Source organism: Culex quinquefasciatus, chromosome 2, assembly GCF_015732765.1.
Source record: "Culex quinquefasciatus strain JHB chromosome 2, VPISU_Cqui_1.0_pri_paternal, whole genome shotgun sequence".
Lineage (NCBI taxonomy): Eukaryota > Metazoa > Arthropoda > Insecta > Diptera > Culicidae > Culex > Culex quinquefasciatus.
In genome coordinates this window covers 98,613,607-98,639,261 of record NC_051862.1, presented here as the reverse complement: position 1 = coordinate 98,639,261, position 25,655 = coordinate 98,613,607, and the positions used below count along the sequence as shown (strand labels likewise).

The 25,655-nt window shown below is 37.0% G+C and overlaps 1 protein-coding gene across 1 annotated transcript in view; it reads left to right on the top strand.

Annotated features, from left to right (window-relative positions):
* Window positions 1–25,655, top strand: part of LOC6033785 — an 82,278-nt gene that overhangs the window by 20,770 nt on the left and 35,853 nt on the right. The window contains exon 3 of the mRNA XM_038253564.1: window positions 15,789–15,887. Coding sequence (XP_038109492.1) covers window positions 15,789–15,887 — 99 coding nt within the window. The remainder of the gene's footprint in view (window positions 1–15,788; window positions 15,888–25,655) is intronic.

The window sequence follows — 25,655 nt, the reverse complement described above, 5'->3', positions numbered from 1 at the left end:
TTTATACTTTCCAGAAATCCTTTTCCTACTCCTTGTGATCGTCCTTCACTAGAGTACAACTATCATCAAATTTTAATAATTTTGGTTCATATTTTTTTACTCAGTAATGTATCGTGCACTTATTGTTCAGTGTTACTAACAAAATTAATTGCATTTTCCTGCTCGCTCCGTCGGAATCCGATTCTGCCCTTTACTGTGTGTCGTTATTGCTCTGTCCTGTGGGTTAGCACAGAAATTCACTTCATTCATTTTTTTTGAGCAGATAAACATTCGTGATTCAACTCCAGTTTCCTACAGTGTTATACAGTCAATTTTTGCCCAATATGATAAAGATTATTTATGATGAAATATTATTTCAATAAATGGTCAGGTAGCAGTTATTGATCAGCCCGCCTGTGTGCTTCTAGCAGATGCGGCGAATGAAGCTGATGTAGGTTATATCGAAAACACAAAACTTTAAAATTCGATATCTCTGGAACGAAACATATTCCTTTCTGTCGATAAGTGATTTTTATGTAAAATCGGACGGGGAATACGATGGTGAGGCCAAATAAAAAAAATAAGTTGTGGTGTTTTGAGATACGGCCGTTTAAAGTTTTCAATTGCGCAATACAGGTAGAAAAAATAAATTAATCAAAATTTTGATCACGGAACTGGATTCTACGTCCAATTTCCTTCAAAATTGAGTCTAAGACCGACCCTCTAAGATGTGTGGTTCCTGAGTTATCGTCGTTTGAAACTAGGAGGTTTGCTCAAAAATCGCCAAAAAGTCGATTTTTTTGGGAGGTACAAAAATGGAGGGGGTGGTCCGATTTGGATGAAATTCGGGATTCTTGCATGTTTTGATAGTATCAACAGCCCTGCCAAATTTGAGCAGGATCGGAGAGGGTAATTTTCAAATGCTGTTCCGCTTCAGATGGAATGACCCATAAGCTGAATGCATTAGTTTTGGCAGCAAATATTTTTGGCTCGTTTTGGGAAGTGATTTTTGAAATTTTTTAGCTAAAAAATACATTTTTTCCCTAAAACGCCCTGCCATGACCAAACACAAGCTTTTCTGGACTATGTCTGTACAGGAATTTGTTCAGGGGACATTAAACTATAACTTGAGGCCCAAAGTGACCAAACTTGAATGAATTTAGCATGATTGTTACGCGTATTTCTGAAAAATACTCGAAAAATGCACTTTTTTCATTCAAGCTCCGCGCGCGAGTTGTACCTAAACCATTTTTGGGAATGTTTTGTTGTATGAAAACATTGTTCCTGACATCTTAAGCTATCATTCTAAGGGTAAGCACCAAAGATTTGACAACATTTCATTTTTTTGGGACGCCCTACTGTACACGGAGAAAAAATAAATCTCAAAATCGTGAACACGCGTTCATGAAATTGGGAACCACGAACAAAGTGTTCGAATTTGAAAACGTAACATGGCATTTGAACACTTTGTTCGTTGTCTCCCAAATTAATGAACGCATGTTCACGATTTTGAGATTTCTTTCTTCTCCGTGTAGGTGAATAGTGTTCGAGATAAACGATATCAAATTTAAAAATGTGTGTAAAATGGTTATTTTTCTAGAAAATAGATGTCATTTTAAAGTACAGTCCAGACTCGATTATCCGAAACCTCGATTAACCGAAGTTCGATTATTCGAAGGTTTGTATTGGACTTCGGATACTCAAACCTAGAACAATAAAAAAGTCAAATAAGAACCCTGCAACCTAATTATAGTAAAATTTTAATGGTTGATTGCCTTAAAAATTACTTAATGCATTTTTTAATATTAAATCACCGCCATGTTACATTGTAACAATAATGCTACAGACCGTTACAATACATTTTCAAACGTTCGATAAATTTATAAAAATGTCAACTGTTTTTTGGCGTGTGGCAAAAAATTTTAAAATTGAAAAATACCTAAAAAATCTCCATTTCAAAATAGTAATAAATGTGACTGAATGTATTCTAAACAGTTGACAATCGGTCGTACGAGTTTAAAATGATAATTTTAATTTTAGCATTGAGCATGAGCATGAGAGACCTCCCATGGTTGCCCCACCGTTGCTGAACAGAGCCGTAATACCTATCCTTTCGACCGATCATAGTCTTCAACGATCTAGTGATGTTTCCCTTATCAACAGCATGTATGAATGCGTTTAATAGATAAAGCATCATGATTGCTGAAACTTCAAAAAAATCAAACCATCCACATTAACGACCCCCGGGTCTTTTGTGGTCTCTATTGCAAGTTTCTGCTCGAACCTAGGAGTCCGAAGGCTTGAATGGGGAGAGCACACAAACCTCTTTTACTCCAAGGAACCTTCCACCCCAGTGTTTGGACTGACGACCTTTGGATTGTGAGTCCAACCACCGCCAGCGATTCCACCGGAGTAGGCTTGGTTTGGTGTGTTGTTTGTACTTATGGCATGGAGACGACTCCTACACCTGGAATGACTTAACGGCCTAACAACCAAGGCCGGGACCGACATTTTACTTCCTCATCCGATGGAAGGTTGGAGCAGATGGGAATCGAACCCAGAATGAAACTTGAAACTTCATTAGTTGCGAATGAGTAACAGTTATTGTCAACAGTTGAACAGAAGTTGTCCCTTTCCACCATAAAAAAATGTTATATCTACATGGAATTTTAAGAAAAGTTTTTAGAAAAATCTTTGCAACGTGAAAACACCGATTTGCGCTTCTTATCAGCTTTATTTGGGAATGGAAGTGTTTATTTTTCTGATTTTGAGAATTTGATTTTTTACTAAAATTAATTGAACCATTTATATAAAAAAATACTACCGATGCATTTTGTCTTCAACAACAATTTTTCATGTTTCAATCAAGTACAGTAGTTGTTCGGTAACTGGACTGAGAACGTAGCCCAGTCACCAAATGGTGTTCGCTAACTGGGCTGAACGAAAAATTACTCACATTCAATTACAATGATTACTTTTCATATTTCTCTAATTGTGACTTGAGATTACATAAAAGTTAAAAAAAAGTTTTTTTTATTTGTTGAACATGATTTTTGCATCCAATAATCCCTCGGTGATTTTGGTTTGTTTTGGTTTTTTGACGTTTGTCTGCTTTTTAACTGAGATACGGCCCAGTTATCGAGCGCCCAGTTAAAAAGCAGCCCAGTTAAAAAACACCCAGTTACCGAACAACTACTGTAAATTATAAATCTACAGCATAAGCAGAATCTCCAAATTGAGATGTCCTTTTTGTCTATCTTCCGGATCCTTTGCACATCTTTCTTCCTTTCTTCCTGTGAGTGTTTGTGTGATTTCCCCGGGAAGAAATTCTCTCACCGCACTCTCTAAGCAGTGTTCCTTCCTGTGCGTGAGAACCTTCCCAGTTTCACCTTATGATGGTGTTGCCGTTTGCTGCACTTCCTTGGCCATCCTCTCCCCGCAGGGGCATGCACTTACACCCTCACTTCCACTTCTCTTTATATGGTCGATGGAAAATTTGTTGTTTTTTTTCGTCATCGTCTTTTCCCCTTGCAAAGTGTGGAAAACGTGAACGTCTTCTTTCGTTGAACCAACCAAGGTCTTCGGGGCTGATGTTTTGTTTCTTGTTTTTGCAGCAGCCCCGGCAGGGGTTTTATTGCACTTGCAGGCCCTGTGTGGCTACTGTAACTGATCATGGGAATCACGTTTTTCACACGTACTTCTTTACGGGGGTGGCCATCACCGGAGCTCCGACAGGTCAGGATTGAAATGAGACGGTACTTAGTTACTTTGTGAGGAGTGCTGTTAGGCCAACTCGGTGTGTGTCTGGATTCTTTCTCTTCTTTACTATACAACATTGCAGGCCGGTCGGGTGGGGAATTTGCTCTTATCAGCTGATTGGTCGATAATAAATCTGCCATGCAATCACCTGTGGCGGATTCCTCACCCACGATTGCGGAATTCTTCACTGATGCAATCATCGGACGGTGTTTCACCTGCACACTTCGGCTTTCTAGTCGTGTGTATTGAGTACTGTATAAGTCTACTCGGTGATTATGGCTACGGAGGTAGGTGTTGTTAGTTATACCAGTGGGCAGGATTGGTAAGAATTTACGGAATGATAAACAATCTGGAAAATTTTACAATCAGCATCCCTCGCCCCCGCCATCCCATACTCTTCTCCCACGCGAGCTGTAGTACTCGTTTCATTCATTCAGCTGGCTTAATCTTCTAAATATATTCTCATTACGTCACACTCTTCCACCACGATGAGAGGAAGAGAGAATCTCGAATGAGCATGTTTAGCCAGCGCTGTTTAGTAAGATAAATCGTTGAGGAAAAAAAAGCGCCAACCAGGGACGCGCCCTTATGTGGCTGCTGCTGCATTTAACAGCTTTTGGTGGCGCACTTAACGGGAACAAAAATCCCGCGAGAATACCGCCGAAAAACGGCTTGTCACGGCGGCAGCCGCCATCATCATCGTCCCGAGAGCAACACATGGCTGCGTGGCCGGCTGAGAGGCAGCGCATGTTTTGACGGCGCGTTCCGGATGGAGGCAATATTAGAGTTTTAGGCTGGGGCGATCGAGAGCACCAGGAGTGACGAAAGGATGATGCTCCGTATATACGGTGGCATGCGTTTGTTTTGGAAACCATGGGAGTGTGGCTAAAATTAGAATCCTCTCTCGCGCACATGATGGTGGGATGACGAGTGATAGGCGTTCAACAAGTTGGTCCCTTTCGGTTAATTTTGTGTGTAAACGAAGTCAGCTTCCAGGAAAGTTTTAATTTTTAGAATTCGAATGCATGTTATCAGAAGATTTCATGTTATTATCCTGAGTATTTGATAATACAGACATTTATCATGATTCATCTAATTTATTTCTATTGATTAGATCATTGATTACTGTTCTATCAATAGTTGCAATTAGCTCAATTTGCAAAAAATAATTTTGATTTGCAATGTACGAACACTACTATTTTCGACCAACTCCACCCTCGTTTCCATACAAATTAAAAAAAAATTTATGAAGCGTAACTCGGCCCTCAACCCTCCTCCCCCTTTCTGCGTTACGTAATAAAAGAACGCTCTCAATGTTGTACCGCCTCTTTCAAATGTTGCTCCAGTTTTGAATCCTCGTTCTAACAATTACAGATTTTTTTTTGTTATTTTCTTATTTTGGGTCGTTGAGCTAAGAAATGACTTCAAAATGCTCCTAAGTAATCTGAAAATATGTAATCCAAGATGGTGGCTAAAGTAGTTTTTAGACTACGGCAAACAAACGAACAAACAAAAATGAAGAGATAAAAAACTTTGCAGCATTATTTCAATGCAATGGAAATTATCGGAAGCAGTTTCAGAAATTTCGTTCCCTATGAAACTCTGTTTTACATATTGATTTATAAAAACTGCATTTTATTCAAAATTGCCCAATATCAAACTCGAAAGACTGTATCAAGCCAAGACGCACAGGGACGCAATGACGTGGCGTCTGCAAATAGTCTTAAAATGCAGACTAGTTAAGACCACGCAGCGGAAATGATCAATTGCGAAGACTATAATTGCTCGAAAGTGATGTCACACACATTCAATGCGTTTCATTTTGGATCTTGCAAAAAATTGAAGCAAACTTTTCTAGGTAGTTCAACAATACAGTGCAGATGCCAGCTCAAATATAGTTGGGGAAGTCCCGTTTCAGGGCGATGTCTCCGAAAAGTACTCAACAAGCCTTCAACTATTCCTACCCACTTAGAAGTTCCTCATATAATACAAATGACATCACCGTCACTATTTAAGTTGTTTATCATACGCGAGGCTAAATTTGAAGCTCAGACAAACGATTCGCCTTAATTGCGCTCAGTTCTGGACCTGCCTCTGTAACTCATCGTCGTCGTCGTCGTCGTAGACTCTCCGTTCTGGAAACGAGACACGGTCAAGCCATCAACACGCCATAATTGCACTAATCCAGCCTGGCCTGGCCCAGCGCGGTGTGGCCAACAAGGAGAAAAGTTCCCGGGGGGAGGCCACTTGATTTTCCGCGACGATGATTGCCTTAAATGATATGGTTGACATGACCGCGGCGGTAACACTTTTTTTTCGGGTACAGCCGTTAGAGGCTTGTGTAGAAAGAATACAATTCCCTGGTTCCAGGGCTACCTGACCTGAACGACAGAACGGAAAACGGTCGCGGCGCCGAAAAAAAGAGACAAGATTCGCGCGACGAGGACAATTATTTCCAATGATTGCTATCATTGTCTGTAATAACTAAATTTTCGTCTACGATTTCGTAATAAGGCGAAGAAAAATGAAGTGCTATGCGCAAAGACCCCTGTTTTTCGTATAACGATGTTCGGAATCGTGTGCCGGCACCAAGCAGAAGAGAACCAGGAAGCGGCGACACACATGGGGAAGAAGAGACAATCGTAATTGCTCAATATCACCCTCGCTGGTTTGCTCCAGGGGGAATAGGGTGGCCAAGATTAGGAAGTCTTGTTTAACTCTTACACTTTTAATTTATGCTTTGAGATACAGTATGTAAAAAAAAGTATTTATACCCCTTGGGCACTATGCACATTTTGTGGTGATGAAACATGTAAACAATTTAAAGTTTGACAGAAACCTAGTACTACGTTTTGTTCAGAAACTCATGCCGAACATTTTGCTATAAAAACCTCATGAAAAGATGATTTTCCTAAAAAGTATAAATACATAAATAAAGTTATTTGTTGACAAATCACCATAAATCCAGTCTCCCAACTCCAATTAGCCATTCTTGACTGATTAAAACATTATTTGGATTGAATATAAAGTTCACTAAATACTTAGTATAAAAGTTTATATAACTCTGGGGATTTTATATAAAACTTATCTAAACTTAAATTTGCAAACTTTCAATTTAATTGCTAAATAATCATTCTGGAGTGAGTATAACACCGTTTTGGGGGTCTTTGTATATGTAAGGTATGCACTTCGGAAGGAACCGGTCAAGAAAAAAATCAAATAGGCAGCAGCGGCAGCGCAAGCAAGTCAGAGAGTGTGAAGAAAAGCCCCAAGAAATTGCTCCCTCTCCTTTGTTCTGCTGTTAGTAAAGCTGTTTCTTGACCCCTTTCCTTCCGATCTGCATACTAGCCTATAGCTAGAATAGATTTTTTGTTGGAATTTCGTACCAACCCGGGATTACGTCGTCGGAAAATTCGCCGGCATCCGAACCGGTCCACAATTCACAAGTCAACCTATGTGGCATCGGAAAGGGCATAAAATTTCCGATCTTTTGATACCCATACAACCATAACAACGTTTTTGCCTAGGTACCGTAAACCGGGGTGACTTTGATAGGGTTTCAATTTGTTTTTGGAATATATTCCAACAGGTAAGGTTTTTCTCAAGATTATTATTTTTAAAACATGTACTGGGGTAGGCCACACAAAGTCCATGCACTATTTTGGGAAAAAAAGTTTTTTCAATAGTGTTTAGAAAAATAGCTACGTTAAAAATTCTTAGTTTAAATTCCGGGGTGACATATATAAGATGTTCAAACTTTATTTGTACGTTAAATGCACCATCACTAAAGTAGCCGATATAGTTTTTAAGAAAAAAAAATAATGTTTATATTTAGTTTACTAAATTTATAAGCTTTTTAACCAAATACATTTAAATTTTTGGTAAAATTGTTAAAAAAGTCGGAATTTTGCCTGAATTTTTTTTAAACTCGTTTTGTTTATAAAATTATTGATTTATATTGCATTTTATAGTTTTCACATTTTACATGGAATTTGTTCGTCTGAAATTGCCTATAAATTTGGAGATTTTTTTATATTGTTTTTCAAAAACACATACATTTATTATTTATAAACTTTTTTACCTTCTCCTAGTGGAAAATTGTCCAATATATCCGAAAATGCATTCTGTTTACCGATTGAAAATCATGTTCATTGAGAAAATCATGACACTTTGAGAAGTTTAAAATAATGACTATCATCAACATTTTCTTAACTATAGTTAACTAACTTTTTAAACTTAAAAGTTTTTCTTGAGAAACTTTGAATACTTCTCTATCACGGTCAGTATGATTCTAAACCATTCCGTACGTATTTTAATTGTACTCTTCATTTTGCGAAAAAATTGCGAACCTATCGAAGTCACCCCGGCTATCAAAGTCACCCCGTTTTACGGAATTTTAAAAAGTGAGTTTTATAGAAAACTTCATAAATATTAAATAATAGCAAAAAGGTCCCAAAGCACACAATTTTGAATTGTGTGACAAGTATGTGGTTATTCAGAAACTTCAAACGCGATTTTATCATTTTTGCTTCTAATTGCACGTGAGACGAATTCGCCTTCCTGGACAGTACAGTGCAGATTCGATAACTCGACAGCTGCAAAAGTTGAAGCTTGATCTTGATTCTAGAAAAACAAATCTCTGGTCACCCTATCGGGTGCTGCGCGCACACCAGGTTCCAGACCTTGGCGGCGCTCGCTAGTTTGGATTTTAGTGTGAACTTTTTATCTGTTTCATTGAAGCGCGTGTGAGAAGTCGGTGGCGGTGGCGGCGCACTTGAACGATTCTCCACGGTCGGCGGCGGCGACGGGAACCGTTGATAGGAGTCACTCGACCGTCACGATGACAATCTTCGGCAATCTCTCTGAGTGAGGGATTTCTTTTTTTTTTCGGTTGCCGTACCATCACGCAACCCGTTCGGAACCCTGGATCTGCTTAGTGGGACCATGATTGCCCTGTTTTTCTTCTTGTGACCAGAGAAAAGGGGCGGTTTTAAGGTATTTACAAATTGAAAATAACAATTTTCTCTTTGAGATAACCATCGCGTGGGATAAAGAAGTGTCATTGAAGTGCAACAAGTTCTAAATTTTGTAACTATTTCATAACAAGAAAAACTTATTCAACATGATACTATTTGGTTTTTCAACGAAAACATTGTTTGAACTTTGTATAAGTGAACGTACTTTAGTGACTAAGATTCACCCATGTCGATCACAATATAATTCACTACAAATTAGATTTTAAAAATATGTAATTGAAGCGTAGAACAAACCCTTTAGTGTCACAAATAAAACATTGTATCATCATTTGCCCACCCACTAAGATAAGGTGGCGCCTTCTTTTTAACGACTGCCGGAAGTATTGCACTGTTATCAGGTGTTGGTCGTAATTTGATAAGGGAACCATCAGATTTCACTCGATACATCACGTCAGCAAACACACAAGTCATGGTTGATTTAGTTAGACAAAAAGAATGATTTATTTTATGGATTATTTGCCATTAAATGTGTGTTTTTAGGTTCACAAAAACAACTATCACGAATATCTACAACGATTTAAACTATGTATTTACACTTGATGGAACTTTTTTACACACTAAGCAATAAAAAAAGGTAATTTACTCACATATTCAAACAACAAGGGTGAGATTCTTATCGCTCCGTCGTCGTCGTCGTCACTTGATCGTTTTTTTTTTTGTGATGGCTTGTAATGCAGGGCAGGTTAGTTTGTTGAGCTATTCATCGGATGGGTGGTGATGTTGTTCATACACACTCACACACTCACTCACCAATTGTCCTTCCCCGTGGCGGAGCGGTGTGGTGAGCAAATTAGTTGTGAATTAGATCCCGACACAGATAAGTGCGACTGACTGACTGACTGATTTGCATGACTGTGCTAGAGCAAATATTGTTTTTTTTTTGCTTCACCCTAGCTTATCACTTTGACGATTGACGATAGTGGTGCTAAAGCTGGGATTTGATTTGTTAATAGCTAATGACCGTGCTGGTACTTACCCTTGTTGGCTCAATTTGTGACGTTCCGAGAGCTCGTGGGTACTTATCCAGTTATCATAGTGTCAACAAGGGGGAGGGAATGTGACTAACACCTGAAGCATTGGCCGCTTTAGTTGGGCGAGGGCAATTGAATGTTGGGACGTGGGAAGATAAGTGGGCTACTTCGGACGCGATATGCGCAGTTTTGTTGAGAATCACTATGTCTAAAGCTAATATAGTACAAATAAACCGAATTAAGAATTAAGAAATCGAACTTAAGGATTATTCAAAGTTTTCTTTGGAATTTCGGATGATCGAATCATGGACCATTTTTTTATACGTTTTTTGCCTTCCTCACCTTACTGAGGAAAGGCTATAAAATCACTCGAAAACAGAACTTCTTAATTAGACCTCCTATACCCACCTTCATGTATATTATCATGTATTATATATCTATTATTATTATATTATCATGTATTATATATCTATTGACTCAGAATCAAATTTTGAGCAAATGTTTGTGTGTGTGGTGGGATGTTGATCGAAAAATTGTTGATTATCTCGAGACTGGCTGAACCGATTTTGTCCGTTTTGGCCTCATTCGATCCGTCTTGGGGTCCCATAAGTCGTTATACAAAATTATGCAGTTTAGTTCTGTACTTCAAAAGTTATGCTAAAAAAACGATTTTGACTGAAGTTCGAAAGAGGTGATTTTTGTAGGAAAACCCATAATGTTATACATACAGGTATTTAAAAGACCTTTCCAACGTGTTCAAGACATTGAATATCTGACAACCCTATCAAAAGTTATAAGGACTTAAGTGTTATTTATGCACTTTTTGGAGGCCGGACCCCAGATATTTTGATGAAAACGTTGTCCGGATCTCTCATGCGACCTATCGTTGGATAGGTAATCAAAATACCTTTTCAACGAGCACGAATTGGAATGGAGATTTGACTACTCTATCATAAGTTGTAAGCACATAAGTGGCCTGCAATATGAAAATCTGACTACCCAATCTAGTGGTATGAACAATGAGTCAAAATGATAAAACATGAAAAACACCGCCCTTTTGTGTTTATATTGGATAGCACGCTTTAAATGTGAGGAAGGCACCAACCACCCTAGTGTGGATTGAGTAACGTTTTTTTCATAGAATTTTACTAAATCTGCGATTCCATTTGAGTCAAATTTTAGAGGTTGGAAAAAAAAATTTTTTTTCGTGATTCGATTATCTGTAGAAATACTTTTTAGAGGACTTCGGACTACAAATAATTGAAAAATCTAAACAATGTCAGTATTTTTAGGACAAAATCCAAAACGTAAAAAATGACAACTTTAAGTTTTAGTTTGTCAATAAATAATTGTTTTGATTTACAGTTTCCAGTCTGATTTCCAAATTAACAACATAGTTATTTTTGTTGAAAACGATATTATGTTGCTACACTAACGAAATTTTTTGAGAAAACCATTAAGGACCGAAAAAAACAAATTTAATAAAATTAAAATAGTAGTTTATGCAACAAGTTGCAAAACGAGGATTTTTTCAGCACGAGTCGTACATTTATCCAACGGGGTTCACCGAGTTGGATAAATACGACGAGTGCTGAAAAATCAAGTTTTGCTATGAGTACCATTCAATTTTTTTGCATTTCAGAAAAACACCCATTGATTGGGGTGAAATTATAAGTCAAATGTTCATGTATTTTGTCAATAAGTCGTTTAAATCCAAAAAAATTGAGAAGTATTACTTTTCGAAACAAGTGCTGAAAAGTTCAACTTTTCAGCACCTATTTCATTATTTTTATTTATTTTGCATTATTTTGAAAAGTGTTGCCATTCGATTCTGTTATTTTTGGCACAGAAAGTGGGCTATATCGTCGTTCAAGAATGACAGGAAAAGTAAGTAATTCCACGATGGAATTGCAAAAAAAAGTATTCTCGTTTTTGTTTACATTTCTGAACATTGTAACAGCATTTTCTTAAAAACCAATCGAATTTAGATTTTTTATTTCTGATACAACAATAGATAAATTATTATTTTTTGAAGAAATAAAATTTGAATTGATAAAATTTTAATTAATATAAATGTTTATAGAAAATATGAAAATAATTTCTGTGCTATTTTGACAACAGCTATTTGTGTTGTTAAAATCGAAAACAATGTTGCCAAACACTGTTAAGAGGAACGAACCAGTACAACAACTTGACTAGGAAGAGCTTCTTCTACACGGAGAAAAAAGAGTTCCCAAAATTGTGAACAAGCGTTCATGAAAATGAGAACCTCGAACAAAGAGTTCAAATCCCATGGTACGATTTTGAAAAACGTGCCATGAAATTTGAACACTTTGTTCGTGGTTCCCATTTTAATGAACGCTTGTTCACGATTTTGGGAACTCTTTTTTCTCCGTGTAGAACACTTGAAAGGCTTTTTGCTTGAAAATATGACTTAAACCACTGCCCTAATGTTGTAATCTAAAAATGATACAGTAAGGTCTAGAGGTGGGCAAATCCGTTCTTTTTTAGGATCCGCTCATTTTCGTTCGCTCTTTAAAAAGAGCCGCTCTTTTGAACGGTTCTTTCGCTCTTTTTCAAATTTTGGACTAAATGGCTTTTTTTCAAGAATCGTGTGATTTTATAAGTTATTTCACATTGGACTTTTATAAATTAGGCCGTACCAAACATTTTTTGAAGTTTATTATGTCCCTCAACTCTGGCCAAAGTAGCAAAAAAATAACAAGCCATTGTATAAACATTTTAATGAAAAAAGAGTTTTAAAATGCATTTTACACATCCCCAGTTGCATTGCAATCATTAGATTTCAAAATATCGAAGTATTGGTGAACTATTTTTTTAAGCCGAAAAAAAAACTTTTTGCATTACTGTGCAAACGGAATTTCACAAAAATTCAAAATATTTTTGATCGATCCCAAAATGCTTTTTAATTTTTTCAGTTGATAAGACTTCTATTTCCATTAAAATTTGGAAGTGTTTTGAAAAAAATATTGTTTTGTCCCATGATTTTTTTGACCGATTTTGAAGGGGAGGTATGTCACCCCTCCCCTTCAAAATCGGTCAAAAAAATCTTGGGACAAAACAATATTATTTCAAAACACTTTGAAAAATGTTTGTAATGGCAATATTGATGAATAAAATAAATAAATCTGAAAACGAGAAGATGCCCTTGAAAACCATAGGTTTATATGGTCTCTATGTCAAGATTTCTACTCAAAACTAAACATTCGAGTAATTGAATGGCATCCGAACTGAAATCTAGGATGCTGGAAAAATTGATATTGATTTTAAAATTGCGTTTATTTCTGAACTCTTCTCTACATTCTGATTTAATATATAAGGTCTATAAACGCTAACGTTTTATCGGACAAAATGATTATTTTTTCCGAAATTTCTCAAATATTCCGTAGATATTTGGTAATATTTGACAAATTATGCTATTCGAAATGCTCAAATTTGAATTCCGGTATAACTTTAATGTACAATCAGTTGTACAATGAAAAGTTTACTTCATTTTGTTTAGAAAATCATTTACTTTTGGGGGTTAATTTTTATTAGCAATGAAATTTTTTAAATTGCATTTTCAAGTTTCCAAAACAAATTTGATACTTTTTTTTTAGAAATTCAATAACTTATATTTATAGCAAGAATCATTCCATTTTGAGCCGGTTTTTTCAAAAGACCGGATTTTGAAAAAGAACCGCGGTTCTTTTTTTGTGAGCCATGGTTCGTTCGCTCTTTTCAGTGAACCGGCTCTTTGAGTGGTTCGCTCTTTTTTTGACCACCTCTAGTAAGGTCGAATGCAGGGATGGAACTATCGCAAAAAAATTGCTTGCGAACTTTCTTTGCCCTCGAAAGAGAGTGGAGGCGAATAACTCAAAAGAAAACCGCTCCAATCTGCTGAAGATTTTTTTTGCGAATTTCCTTGTTAGCACCACTTAAACATAATTGTTTCGCTTTGTTTACACACATTGCCCATCTACAAAAAGTGACAGATCATTCTTCGATGTTTGACGTTACACCTGCAAGTGTAGTAGTGAAATAAATGATCTACCGAATAATCAAGACGATGATTTTTTGAGTTTCCTTTTATCAAACTTTCGTGCGCGAGAGAGCCAAGTTCCCTTTCGATTTTTTCTTTTGATGAGCGTCAAATGATTTTTGTTGATGATGATTCTTCAATCGCTGGTCATATGAAAACTTTAAATGCTGTTTTGAAGGTCTCGGGATCAAAGATCCTATGTCTGAAATTTTTTTATCGGGTTTTAAATAACATATCAAAAAATGGTAATTTTTTAACAAGATTCTGGGATGGGATTTCATGAACCTATACTTTCTAGGGTACTGACATTTCCGTTATTGAAAGACATAACTTTTGTGCGCGGCGCGTCGTCAAACTGCCTGCTCTGGTGGAAACACTGGTGGCGGTTGGACTCGCGATCCAAAGGTCGTCAGTTCGAGCCCTGGAGTGGAAGGTTCCTTGGAGTAATAAAAGGTTTGCGTGCTCTCCCCATTCAAGTCTGTGGACTCCTAGGTTCGAGCAGAAACTTGCAGTAGAAACCACCAAAGACTTAGGGATCGTTAAAGTGGAAGGTTGATTTATTGTTGTTGTATGTTTTCGTGAGGAATTGCTGTATAAGTACACAGAAAAAAATATGTGAATTTACTCGACACAGAAAAATGAATTACATGTAAACTCAGTTGATGTAAACTTGAGATCAGACGTAAACGGTTGAATCACACGTAAAATCATGTTTTTTACGTATAATTTGTTGCAAATTTACATCAAATTACATTTAAATTTAAATGTTTAGTGACGTGCAAAAGTGTTACATCATAAATGATGTAACATTCGGAAATATTTTTGTGTGTGTAGCCACCCAGACTTAAGATTTTAGGATGCAAATAAAATTTTCGAAACTTAGTTATATTCATTGCAAATATTGACTAAAACGGTATTAACAAGTTTACAACATTCATAGAAAGGGGTATGATGGAAAGAATTCATGTAAATTCAAACTTACATGAAGGAAAATCATCAAATGAAAGTCTTGCTCATGTTCAAGATGTGATGAAATTCCCCTGTTACGGTCGTTACGGTTATGAAAAATAAACTTGTACTCACAAGCAGTTGAGCTGATGCTAATTAACCAAAATGGACCTTTTATGCCGCAAGACTCTTCTTCAGAACATCGTAAAGCACTAGTTTCGTAATAATAATAAAAGCAAAATCTAAAACAAGTTATGTGTGGCGCGAGTAGTGTGCTCCTATTTGTACGGAATTAGCACACACACCGGAGCTGGCCGCGCGAAGGGCATCATAAACATTAAATGTTTTGAAATTGAACTCATTATGTTATGAATAGAGGCAGAAAGCATCAAGAAGTAAACAGCGGCATCACTCTGTACTCATCAAACGTGAATGAGAGCCAGAGAGAACTCTTCTAGTCCAAACTGCGGGGGAAGGCCGTCTGAGCATTAGATTCTCCCATATAAATTACACGTGGTGTGGCGTTCCGGGCCCCGCAGCAGTGACTGGAACTAAGGGTCTTAGAGGGCCGGTAAAAAGACCCCACACAATGTGCATTTGCATGAAGAACTAAACGCTCTCACTCCGTGTCTAGAGAGCAAACCACGGCGCTCCTTAATTAATCGTTCCCGCTTCGGGCATAAAAGTTGTTTTTTTTTTCTCTTCATTTTACGGGTTTCACTTGTTTTACTCGCTTTTTTTTGCTTGCTTGCTCCACTGTACAATTGAATATTTCACGGGTATCATTTCAATTTAGCTTAAGAACAAATTTCGATTTATGCCCACGTCGGCGGTGGGGCGAAATCGTAAAACTTTAGTTCCGATCATTAATTATGAGAGGCGCAGGTGAAGACAGAAAAAACGGTTGCACGGTGCGGCACGGGCACGGGAAAACATATAGAATTGTACAAATTTAATTTAACCTACGTGCCTATCTTTACGATCAACAAACAATCTGTGTGTTTGAGCGCCTTTGAGTAATGGGTCATCTTTTTTTTCTATGTTTATTTCCAGGGAGGAGACGGATAAGTTATCGGATACGAAGATTATCTAGCCTGTTTTTCCCCTTTGTTGCAATCTTCCTAATATTAAGTACAGTATCCAGAGTAACAGGTGAGTTATTTGACTTTATTATTACCCTTCATAAAATTTCATTGATTTGGTCCCTTTGGTACTGAGAAGTAATCTGGTTTGAAGATAAATGGCATCGTTTAACTGAAGATATCCAAACAAGAAGGATGCTACAAAATTAATTGAATTTAGGATTTTTTTCAACCCTATACGGAGGTGACTTCAGGCCCAAGTAAATGATAGAAAAGAGGTTTTAAAGAATAAAAAAAAATAGTTTTCCTTACTTTTAAGGATAATTGCAGCGACTAAATATTATAGAAAAAATATAATTTTACGTTAATTTCAAGAAATCTTATTTGATGGCAAAGATAAATAAAACACTGTCCAATTGAATACAAATTTATTCTTTACCGCAACTATCGCCATAAATCATTCGCCCAAAAACTCACATTACAGCGAATGTGCAACATATTTCCCCCGAAAAACAAAAGCGTTCCCAGATAGTTGCATCGAACTGCGGCGGCCAACCGCAAGGGACCAGGCCGAAAACCCTGAACTAAAAACAGGACAACGCCTTGCGCCGGGCGTCTTCGCTGGATGCAAAAAAGCAGCAAAACGTCGTGCCTTAGCCATAGTGCAAAAAGGAAGACTACTTTTTGTATGCTCCTTGCCGCGGCAGCAGTATGGAAAATAAAATTATACTGCATTATGTAGTTACATCGCGACGACGACGACGACGACCAAGACACTATGCACTATGCTGCCTTCTTCGTCTCACAGGGACAGGGACGTTGCCGGACAGCCAGACTAGTATCCATCGGGGGGAAAGCCGATTTTCCCCGTGTTACCGGGTGCCGTTTTTCGAAACAACCGGGCAAATGTGAAATATTGCTCCCAGAGTGGAAGTGGAAAATAATTGAAAGTTCCTTTTCTTGTCGCCAGCCGGAGCAAAAGCGAATAAGTTAGTGGCACGACCGACAACGCGACGCGATTCTGCGGCCAAACTGCATGGGCACAAGGTTTTGCCCCCCTCGGGAGGGAGGAGGTGGTGGCAAATGCACATCCCAAGTGCACTTGGGCCATTATTATTACAACGTACGCGTGGTGGGGGTAGTCTCTGCATGCACCCGAAGGGCGCTCTGTAAGTGTCAACCAGAACGCATCGAGAATGGGAATTAATTGTGCATTAAGTAATTAATTTACATGTATCCACGGCGTGCTTCCGGCCACGCCAGTCGTCATATGCTAGGAATGAGCGCGTGCGACAGTCGTCAGTGCCCGGGACTGGAACTGGAACTGGAACAGGTTAGCATGCACAACCTGTAGGGTAACGAGCCAGCAATTGTACGGATGAGGTGGTTACTGATTCAAGCAGTCTTAAAGAAGAAGCAAAACTTCTATCTTGTTTCCTACGCCTTTCACGGGCAAATTTACCAAAAGCATCAGAGTAAACCTTAAATAATCAGTTTCCGAATGTAGCAATTCAGAAAGGGTCTTCGAGAAAAGCTGTTTTGGGATCATTTCAAAAGTTTTGAAATACATCTTTTTGAAACATTCCATTTGAGATTATTTGCCAAACGTTACAATAATTTAAAGTATATGAATCTAGTTGCTCTTGATACAATTGTTGAAAAATCTCACGGGTATTTGTCTTTAAATTTGGAATATTTGTACAGCGGTTCCAAGTCAAACTGGCAGGATTGGCTCTGAATTCTCTCAAATTTGGCGTGGGAGTTCTTTTGCTACACAGAAAAAAAAAGTTGAATTTTGGAATGTTGAAAATTTGGGAGGTTGAATATTACCTCTTTATTTGTGTAATATTACATAAAAAATGTGTAAAAATGTGAACCTGATGAATATTCATCAAAAACTGATGAAAATTCATAATTTTCTGTGTTAAAATTTACCATTTATTTTGCCACAAAATCTGTCACCATTTCCTGATGAATATTACCATCATTTTTTTTTTTCTGTGTAAAATAATTTGACTTGTATTTTTTTTGCGATTAGATTGAAACTAGGTTAAGCAGGGATGGAATAATCGCAAAAAAATCAATTTCGCTTGTGAACTTTCTTCACCCGCGAAAGAGAGAGTAGGCAAATCATGCAAAAGAAAATCGCTCCCGAAATTCTCCAAGAAAATCAATCTGCTGTTGATTTTTTGTGGATTTCCTTGTCAGCACCACTTAACAATATTTAATTCACTTTGCTTACACACAAAATGTGACAGGTAATTTTTCGACGTGTGACGTTCCACTTGCAAGTGTGGTAATGAAAAAGATGTTTCGCCGAATAATCAAGATGATGATTTTTTTCGATTCTTTTCACCGATCTTGTTTTTGATGATGATTATGCCATCGCTGAGGTGAAGTAACGTGGTCAAAACAAGTGTTTTTGATGATTTTCGCTAAAACCATTTTTTTATATTTCTTTCCGATTTAAGCTCGCCGAATTGCAAAAAATAGGTAATAAGTTGGCCTTTAAATGATACATTCTAAGAAATTTTAGAGACAAAGCAACACTTATGAATCAGATGAATTCTTAATTTGCTGATTTGAAGATGCAATAGAGCCGACAACTGAACATATTTTTTATGATTTTCATGAAAAATTTACGTAATATGTCCAAAAATGGTCAATTCCCATGAATTGTACTTTCAATTCGATTTTTTTTCAGCAAATCATAACTATCCTGTACATTAGATCTCGGTGTAAAAATCAAACTAAAAGTACCATGCTTCTCCATCGAAATGAATTCCCCGTTAATTTAGCTGGAGACGCATGGTGCTTTATGTTCGACTAATGTACGGATTTATTTTTTTCAAAAAACAAGAAACAGAATCGTGTGTAAATATGGATATTAACCAGATTTGAAACTTAAAACATTTTTAAAAAATCATTGAACCATATTTTAAGTCGTAAGCGTTTTGATCCCGAGACCTTAAAATCACCAAACAAAGTTTTCATTTGATCTGTAAGTGTATCCAGCTATGTGTTCAAATTGTGCTAGTATTTCTATGTCCATCTTATTAAGTATTAGAAGCCCAATTTCTCACAATCCTTTTGCAATGCGACGAGCTAATATTGGTTCAGTAATACCGGAGATATAATTTTATAGAAAATAAGATTGTGGGAAAACTCTCAAACCCGCAAAAAATGAAAAAATAGAAATAAATAAAGGTTTGATTGTTTTGGCAAAAGAACTTACATACATGCCAAATTTGAGCCAATTCGGAGCACTTTTGAACTGGATCCTGCTGGTTTGACGTGGAATCGCTATTATTTAAAAAAAGATAAACTTTTATGGGAAAAGTATATGGCACCACCATAAGAAAATTGGAAAAAAAAGTTCAGCTGAATAATTTTCCATGTATTTTTCTTCCACCAAAAATAAATGTGTCCAAAGAGTTTTGTCAAATCGTCAAAATTAAGATTTAGGTACTACTAAACATTTTATGGTTCAATTTTTTTTTTGTTTTGAAAATCTTAAAATTTTTCAAACTCAATTCTTTTGTTATGCGTCATAATTAAATTAAAATACAATGCGTTGAAACCTAAAATAAAACATTTTATGAGTAAGGCAAAATTAACAAATTTGACAAAATACGTTTAATAGTAGTTTATTTTTTTTCAGCACGAGTCGTACATTTTTCCAACGAGGTTCACCGAGTTGGATAAATACGAAGAGTGCTGAAAAAATCAAGTTTTGCAACGAGTTCCATACAACATTTTTTACAATTCCAAAAAACACACACTGAGTGAAATTTTATGCCAAATTTTCATGTATTTTGTCAATAAATCGTTTAAATCAAAAAAAATGTTGAAAAGTGTTACTTTTCGAAACAAGTGCTGAAATAGTAGTTTATGCAACAAGTTGCAAAAAGAGGATTTTTTCAGCACGAGTCGTACATTTATCCAACGAGGTTCACCGAGTTGGATAAATACGAAGAGTGCTGAAAAAAACAAGTTTTGCAACGAGCTCCATACAACATTTTTTGCAATTCCAAAAACACACACTGAGTGAAATTTTATGTCAAATTTTCATGTATTTTGTCAATAAATCGTTTAAATCAAAAAAAAAAATGTTGAAAAGAGTTACTTTTCGAAACAAGTGCTGAAAAGTTCAACTTTTCAGCACCCATTTGAGTGCTGAAAAATAGAACTTTTCAGCATTTATTTTGAAAAGTGTTGCCACAACTTTGAAAAATATTTGCAACTGCCTAAAGGATGATAAATAATTTACTGTTGGCTCTAGTTCGGTATCATCCCTCGACCAATGGTTCCAACAATACTGGTCGGTTGAAGACAGTTCTGCAACAATGTTGCAATTCCCATGGACGTCCGAGAGGGAGCCGCAAAATTGGTCCGATCAGTTTCCTAAAAGGCCAGCAAAACTGTTCGCCGCATCATTTCTCATCCTTCGCACATCAAGTGGCGCGTCGGGGGAGGAGGTTCGCTAAAATTGCAGCCATCTCTGCTGCAACAGCAGCAGCACATGCTGGAAGAAAAGTAAAAATGAGAAATAAAATCATCCATCTTTAATAAACAATCATAACGGGTGTTACGTTTATAGACCTGGTGTGCTCTATTTTTTTCTCAGCTGCTTTCGGCCGCGTAGTGATCTTTCTTTCTTTTGCGCTTCAACCTTTTTTTTCTTCCTCTGGTTTCCTCTCATTGATTTCGGGAAAGAACTGACTGGCTGACTGACGACGATTGGGAAGAAAACTCAACTTTCAAACAGCAGCAGCAGCAGCAACAGCAACAGCGTTACATGGAGCGGAGGAGAGCGAGCAAAAATAAAGGTTTTGATGAATAAACTATCCACCGAAAAGAGGGCCATTGTCGGAAGAGTTGTTTTTTCGGTGAACGCGCCATCGTCGAAAAACTTTCCTTTCTGGCGCATTTGCACAGCGCGTTTGCTTGCGTGTTGTTGCCGGCGCAATCCACCCGCGAACCATGGGAAAATGGAAAAGTTTTGATCTGATTGGGCGCTTTGCTACGATGTCAATTTGGAAAGACAGTTTGAGGCATTTTGCTCAACTTTTGGGAACAAATCGGCTGACAGAGTGGAGAGCGTTTTGTCCACATTCAGACTTTTCATGGTTTGTTTAAGAAATATTGGTTAGACAAAGTTCAGAGTTTGTAGTTCCTACTCTTCTACATTCGTCAAGTGAAACAAGTTGCTCTGTCAAGGGCTTTAACACTAAAAAAAATGCTAAGAAGCATGAACAAATGATATATTGCTCTCTATTACTCTTACTTCATCGAATCAAGAAACCAAAGTTCAACAATTATCACCCTCTCATTCTGAAAAAAAAAAAACAGATGAAACGCCGTGGATCAACGGATGGTTTTCAGATCAATGTTCGGCGAGTGAACTTGATTCTCTCATACAAAGCACAGCAGGAAAAAAATGCCGTGAGGGCCAGGAGGAGCGTTCTTCTCATTTCCATTTCTTCCGTCTTCCGACGAGAGACCAAAAACTTACCCGAAGAAAAACTCTCGAAAAACCCCGCGCGCAGACGGTAACGGCTGTGTCCCGCGTGTGCGCCGCAGCAAACACGAACAACTGGCAGGGATGGGCTCTTTTTTACCCTCCTACTACTACTCTTCTTCCAAGAGTTGGCTCCCGAAACAGCAAAGAGCTCCGAACATCTGCTCCTATTTGTTGTGACTTCTTGGACGCATTTCCACATTATGAAATTAATCTGTTAATCTTTTTCTTTGCTCTACATAAAAAATAACACCACTTTTCGGGGTCTGGCCCTGTCCTGGCCAAACTGGCTTAAGTAGCCGCGTGTGCTCTGCTTGGCATTGCCATGACCGGGGTCGTCAGTCAGTCAGCCAGCCGTTTGCGTACGGCGCAAGTTCTGTCAGTACCGACGACCGCCTTCGGGGATGATGGTATGCAATTTTCGGTTTGTTGTTTTTTTTCGGATATGCAAGATGTACTTTGCATCGTCGGGTTTGGCTGGTGGTGGTTGCTCAAACACCGTCTAATCTTGAGCATAATCCTTGTGCCAGCTGGTCAAAGGGCCAGCTGCAATTGGGTAATATCTGTGACGGTTTTGTTTTGTTATTGTGTTTTAAAATACAATTTTAAAATAATATTTGCACAAACAATCAAATTCATTGATCACGCAGAAGCATATTTGCATTTTAAGCATATTTGAATCAACGAAACGTTTTGTTGATTTGAAAATCAAGATTTTTATTGAATCAACGCTAAACGTCAAAGCAACAAAAGATTTTTGTGGAATTAAAAAAATCAAGGTTTGTTTCAACGCAAAATCGGCGTTGATTATATTCAACAAAAATTTTGTTGAATGAAACCTCGTACAGACTGATTCTACAAAATATTTTTCTGCGTGATGCTACAGTCCAGACTCGAATATCCGAAGGCCTCGGAAAAATTTCACTTCGGGTAATCGAAACATCAGATAATCCAATCACGTTTTTTTTTATCGTTGCTTTGTTTTTGTTTGTTGAGCTTAAATATGGCTGCTTAACTACTCTAAACATATTTACAAAAATAATCCAAGATGGCGGTGACTATATAAAAAAAACGTTACTTAACACTGGAACGTCCAACGCATGTCCAACTTACACGGACGCCCAAGCCTCCCAAAAATGGTGGAACGGTAACTTCAACTCGCTGGTTCTCGGGCCTAACTCAACCAATCGGGACGATTCTTGTTTCCAGTGATTTATAAGAATGTCTAGATGATCCTAAAATTTTGCAGAAAAACGCGAAAAAAAAGTTGGAACGATGATTTGATCAAATTAAGTTCTGCAAAGTTCAAGAATTATCTAGACATCCTTACAAATCACTGGAAAGAAGATTCATCTTGATTGGTTGAGTTATGGTCGAGAACCATTGAGTTGAAGTTACCGTTCCAACTTTTTTGGAGCCTTGGGCGTTGGAATGTTAATCCACCTTTAGGTGGTTGGTGCCTTCCTCATATTCATAATGTGAATACACGGCCTCAAAAAAGTCTAAAATAATACTTAAGTGCTAAGAACTTTTGATAGGGTTGTCAGATCTTCAATAATTTGGGTTCGTTGGAAAGGTCTATTGATTACCCATCCAACTATGGGTCGCATGATGGATTCGGACATCATTTTTATCAAAATATCTAAGAACCGTTCTCTGAAAAGTGCCGGCCTCAACAAAGTGTATAAAAGACACTTAAGTGCTCATTACTTTTGATAGCGTTGTCAAACTTTCAATGTGTTGGGCTCGTTGGAAAGGTCTTTTAAATACCTTTTTAAAAATGTATAGCTCGACGGTGTTTCTTACAAAAACCACCCTTTTTACAATCTTCCGAACTTTAGCCTGAATCGTTTTTTTAGCATAACTTTTAAAGTACTTTACTAAACTTCACAATATATAGATAGTGACTTATAGATCCAAGACGGATCGAATGAGACCAAAACGGTCAAAATCGGTCCAGCCAGTACCGAGATAATCAAGTGCAATTTTTTTTCCTACCACCCGCTCAGACATTTGCTCAGAATTTGATTCTGAGTCGATATGTATACGTGAAGGTGGGTCTACGAGGTCAAATAACGAAGTTCATTTTTAGAGTGATTTTATAGCCTTTCCTCATTGAGGTGAGGAAGGCAAAAATGCATTTAATATTTTTTAAGGAAATCAATCATTGAAATTTTTACTGAAATGGGCTCGCATTGTTTGAATTTGTTGTTAAAAAAAGAAAATTGTTCATGATTTGATTATCCGAAGCTGCATACAAGCCTTCGAATAATCAAACTTGGGATAATTAATTAAATTTATGTTCAGAATTTTTGGAATTCCTTTTAGCTGTGTGTTAGATCATTATTATTCGAAAGTATTATTACTTATAACTTTTGAATAGACAAGAGTAAGAAGGGACCATCCATAAACCACGTGGACACTTTAGGGGGTATGGCTATTGTCCACGATCCATACAAAAAGTTTTTTTGTATGGACAATTGTCCACGAAGGGGGGTAAAAGATTCACAAAAAGTGTCCACGTGGTTTATGGATGGTCCCGAAAGAGTTTTCAAAATTTTTTGAATAGTAAATTTTATTTTTGTGTAGCATATTTAAGCATAACTGGGCTATCTCCGATTACCCTTTTTCCCATTTAGGGGAGATGGGGGTAAGACGGCCACCCTAAGGGAGAAGTTTAATAAAATTTACACAACAGATTATTTTGATCTCAAATTACGTACATATTGTTCTACTACTAGTCCATTATAGAAATGACATAAATTAGTTGGTCTAAAAACCAATTTTCAATACTTTTCAGCAATTTTAAAAAAATAATTGAAATCGTATATATATGAAATACGCGGGGTAAGACGGCCACCCATGTGGGGTAAGACGGCCAGTGCTATAAATTAACTTAATAACTTTGCTAAATCCACCCAAACACCTACATGGTTGGTTCAACAGACTTCTCTGAACATCATAACTATTTTGGTTGGAAAAATCAGGTTTCAAATGTGAAGAAAAATGCTGTTTAAAAATTTCATATTTTGGCTCAGTGAATTTCATATTATTGCGACCACATTTTATGAAAAACTATGAATTTTTACTACAAAACAAACACAATTTGGTACAATAAAAATAGATTGTGTATTTCGATTAGAATAAGTAAATCAAAATTATGTAAACTATATTAAATTAGCGATTTTTGTGAAAAGTTTGCTAGGATTTCATACTATTCAATGAGTTTTGATATATCACAGTAAAGAATGTTGTCGAAACGGTAGTTAACAGCATTTTGATTTAAAATGGATAGTTTTATTGAAAATGCTTTTCCTTTATCTACAAATATGTCTTAATAGTCAAAAACCGTCAAAAATATAACCTATATCATATAAAATCTACAAATTACGGGTGGCCGTCTTACCCCGGAGGAGGTGGCCGTCTTGCCCCAAATAAATTATTTTTTAAACATTTTTGTAAACAGTTCATCGCATTTTTTGAACTTTTTCGAGGGACATAATCTAGGGAAAACTTCAATTTAACATGAAAAAATATTTGAAGACAGGAAAACATATTGTTATTTAACAAAAATGCCTAAGTTGTAATTCATGAAATTTACATCCAGTTTCAAGTTCAAAAATTATTTCTTCATTTTGAGCTATTTTTGTATTATTTCAAACAATATTTTTGACAAAGGTGACTCCATATGCATTATTTAGCATGAGGAACAGTATTGCTAAACATTTTAGTAATATTCATTAGTATATTTATTAAAACAGTAGGGTGGCCGTCTTACCCCGCCTGGCCGTCTTACCCCCAGCTCCCCTATGACACATTACACACAAAATTAGGAACAACTTCAGACGGAAAGCTAAAGTTCGTACTCGAGTAATTGAATTTCTCGGCAAAATTTCAAAATGGCTGTTCTTAGCCTTATCAAAAGTGCACAAAATAATCGAGACTTGTTAGAGAAAGGCAAAAATGTAAATTTAATTTCATAGAAGGTTTTTTTAACTATCGGAAGGCATCAATTAGGTGCCTTGCTGTTGTGTTCAGTAACTAATTGTCAACGTTTGTACAACGCATCCTAAATTTTACGCCATTAAAAAAGAAAAAAATTAAACCCTCAACTGCACCACCCAAAACAACTTCACCAAACGCACTGAACGCACCCGCACAGGATGTTGACACGAGTGACGGCTGCAAAAATGTTGTTTTACCGGGTTTTATGATCTTTTTACTTTTGAACAACTCTGCAACGCACTCTAGTGGAGGCGGATTTTTGATGTGTTCTAGCTTATGTTTTGTTTTCATACTTGAATCAGATTGTATAGT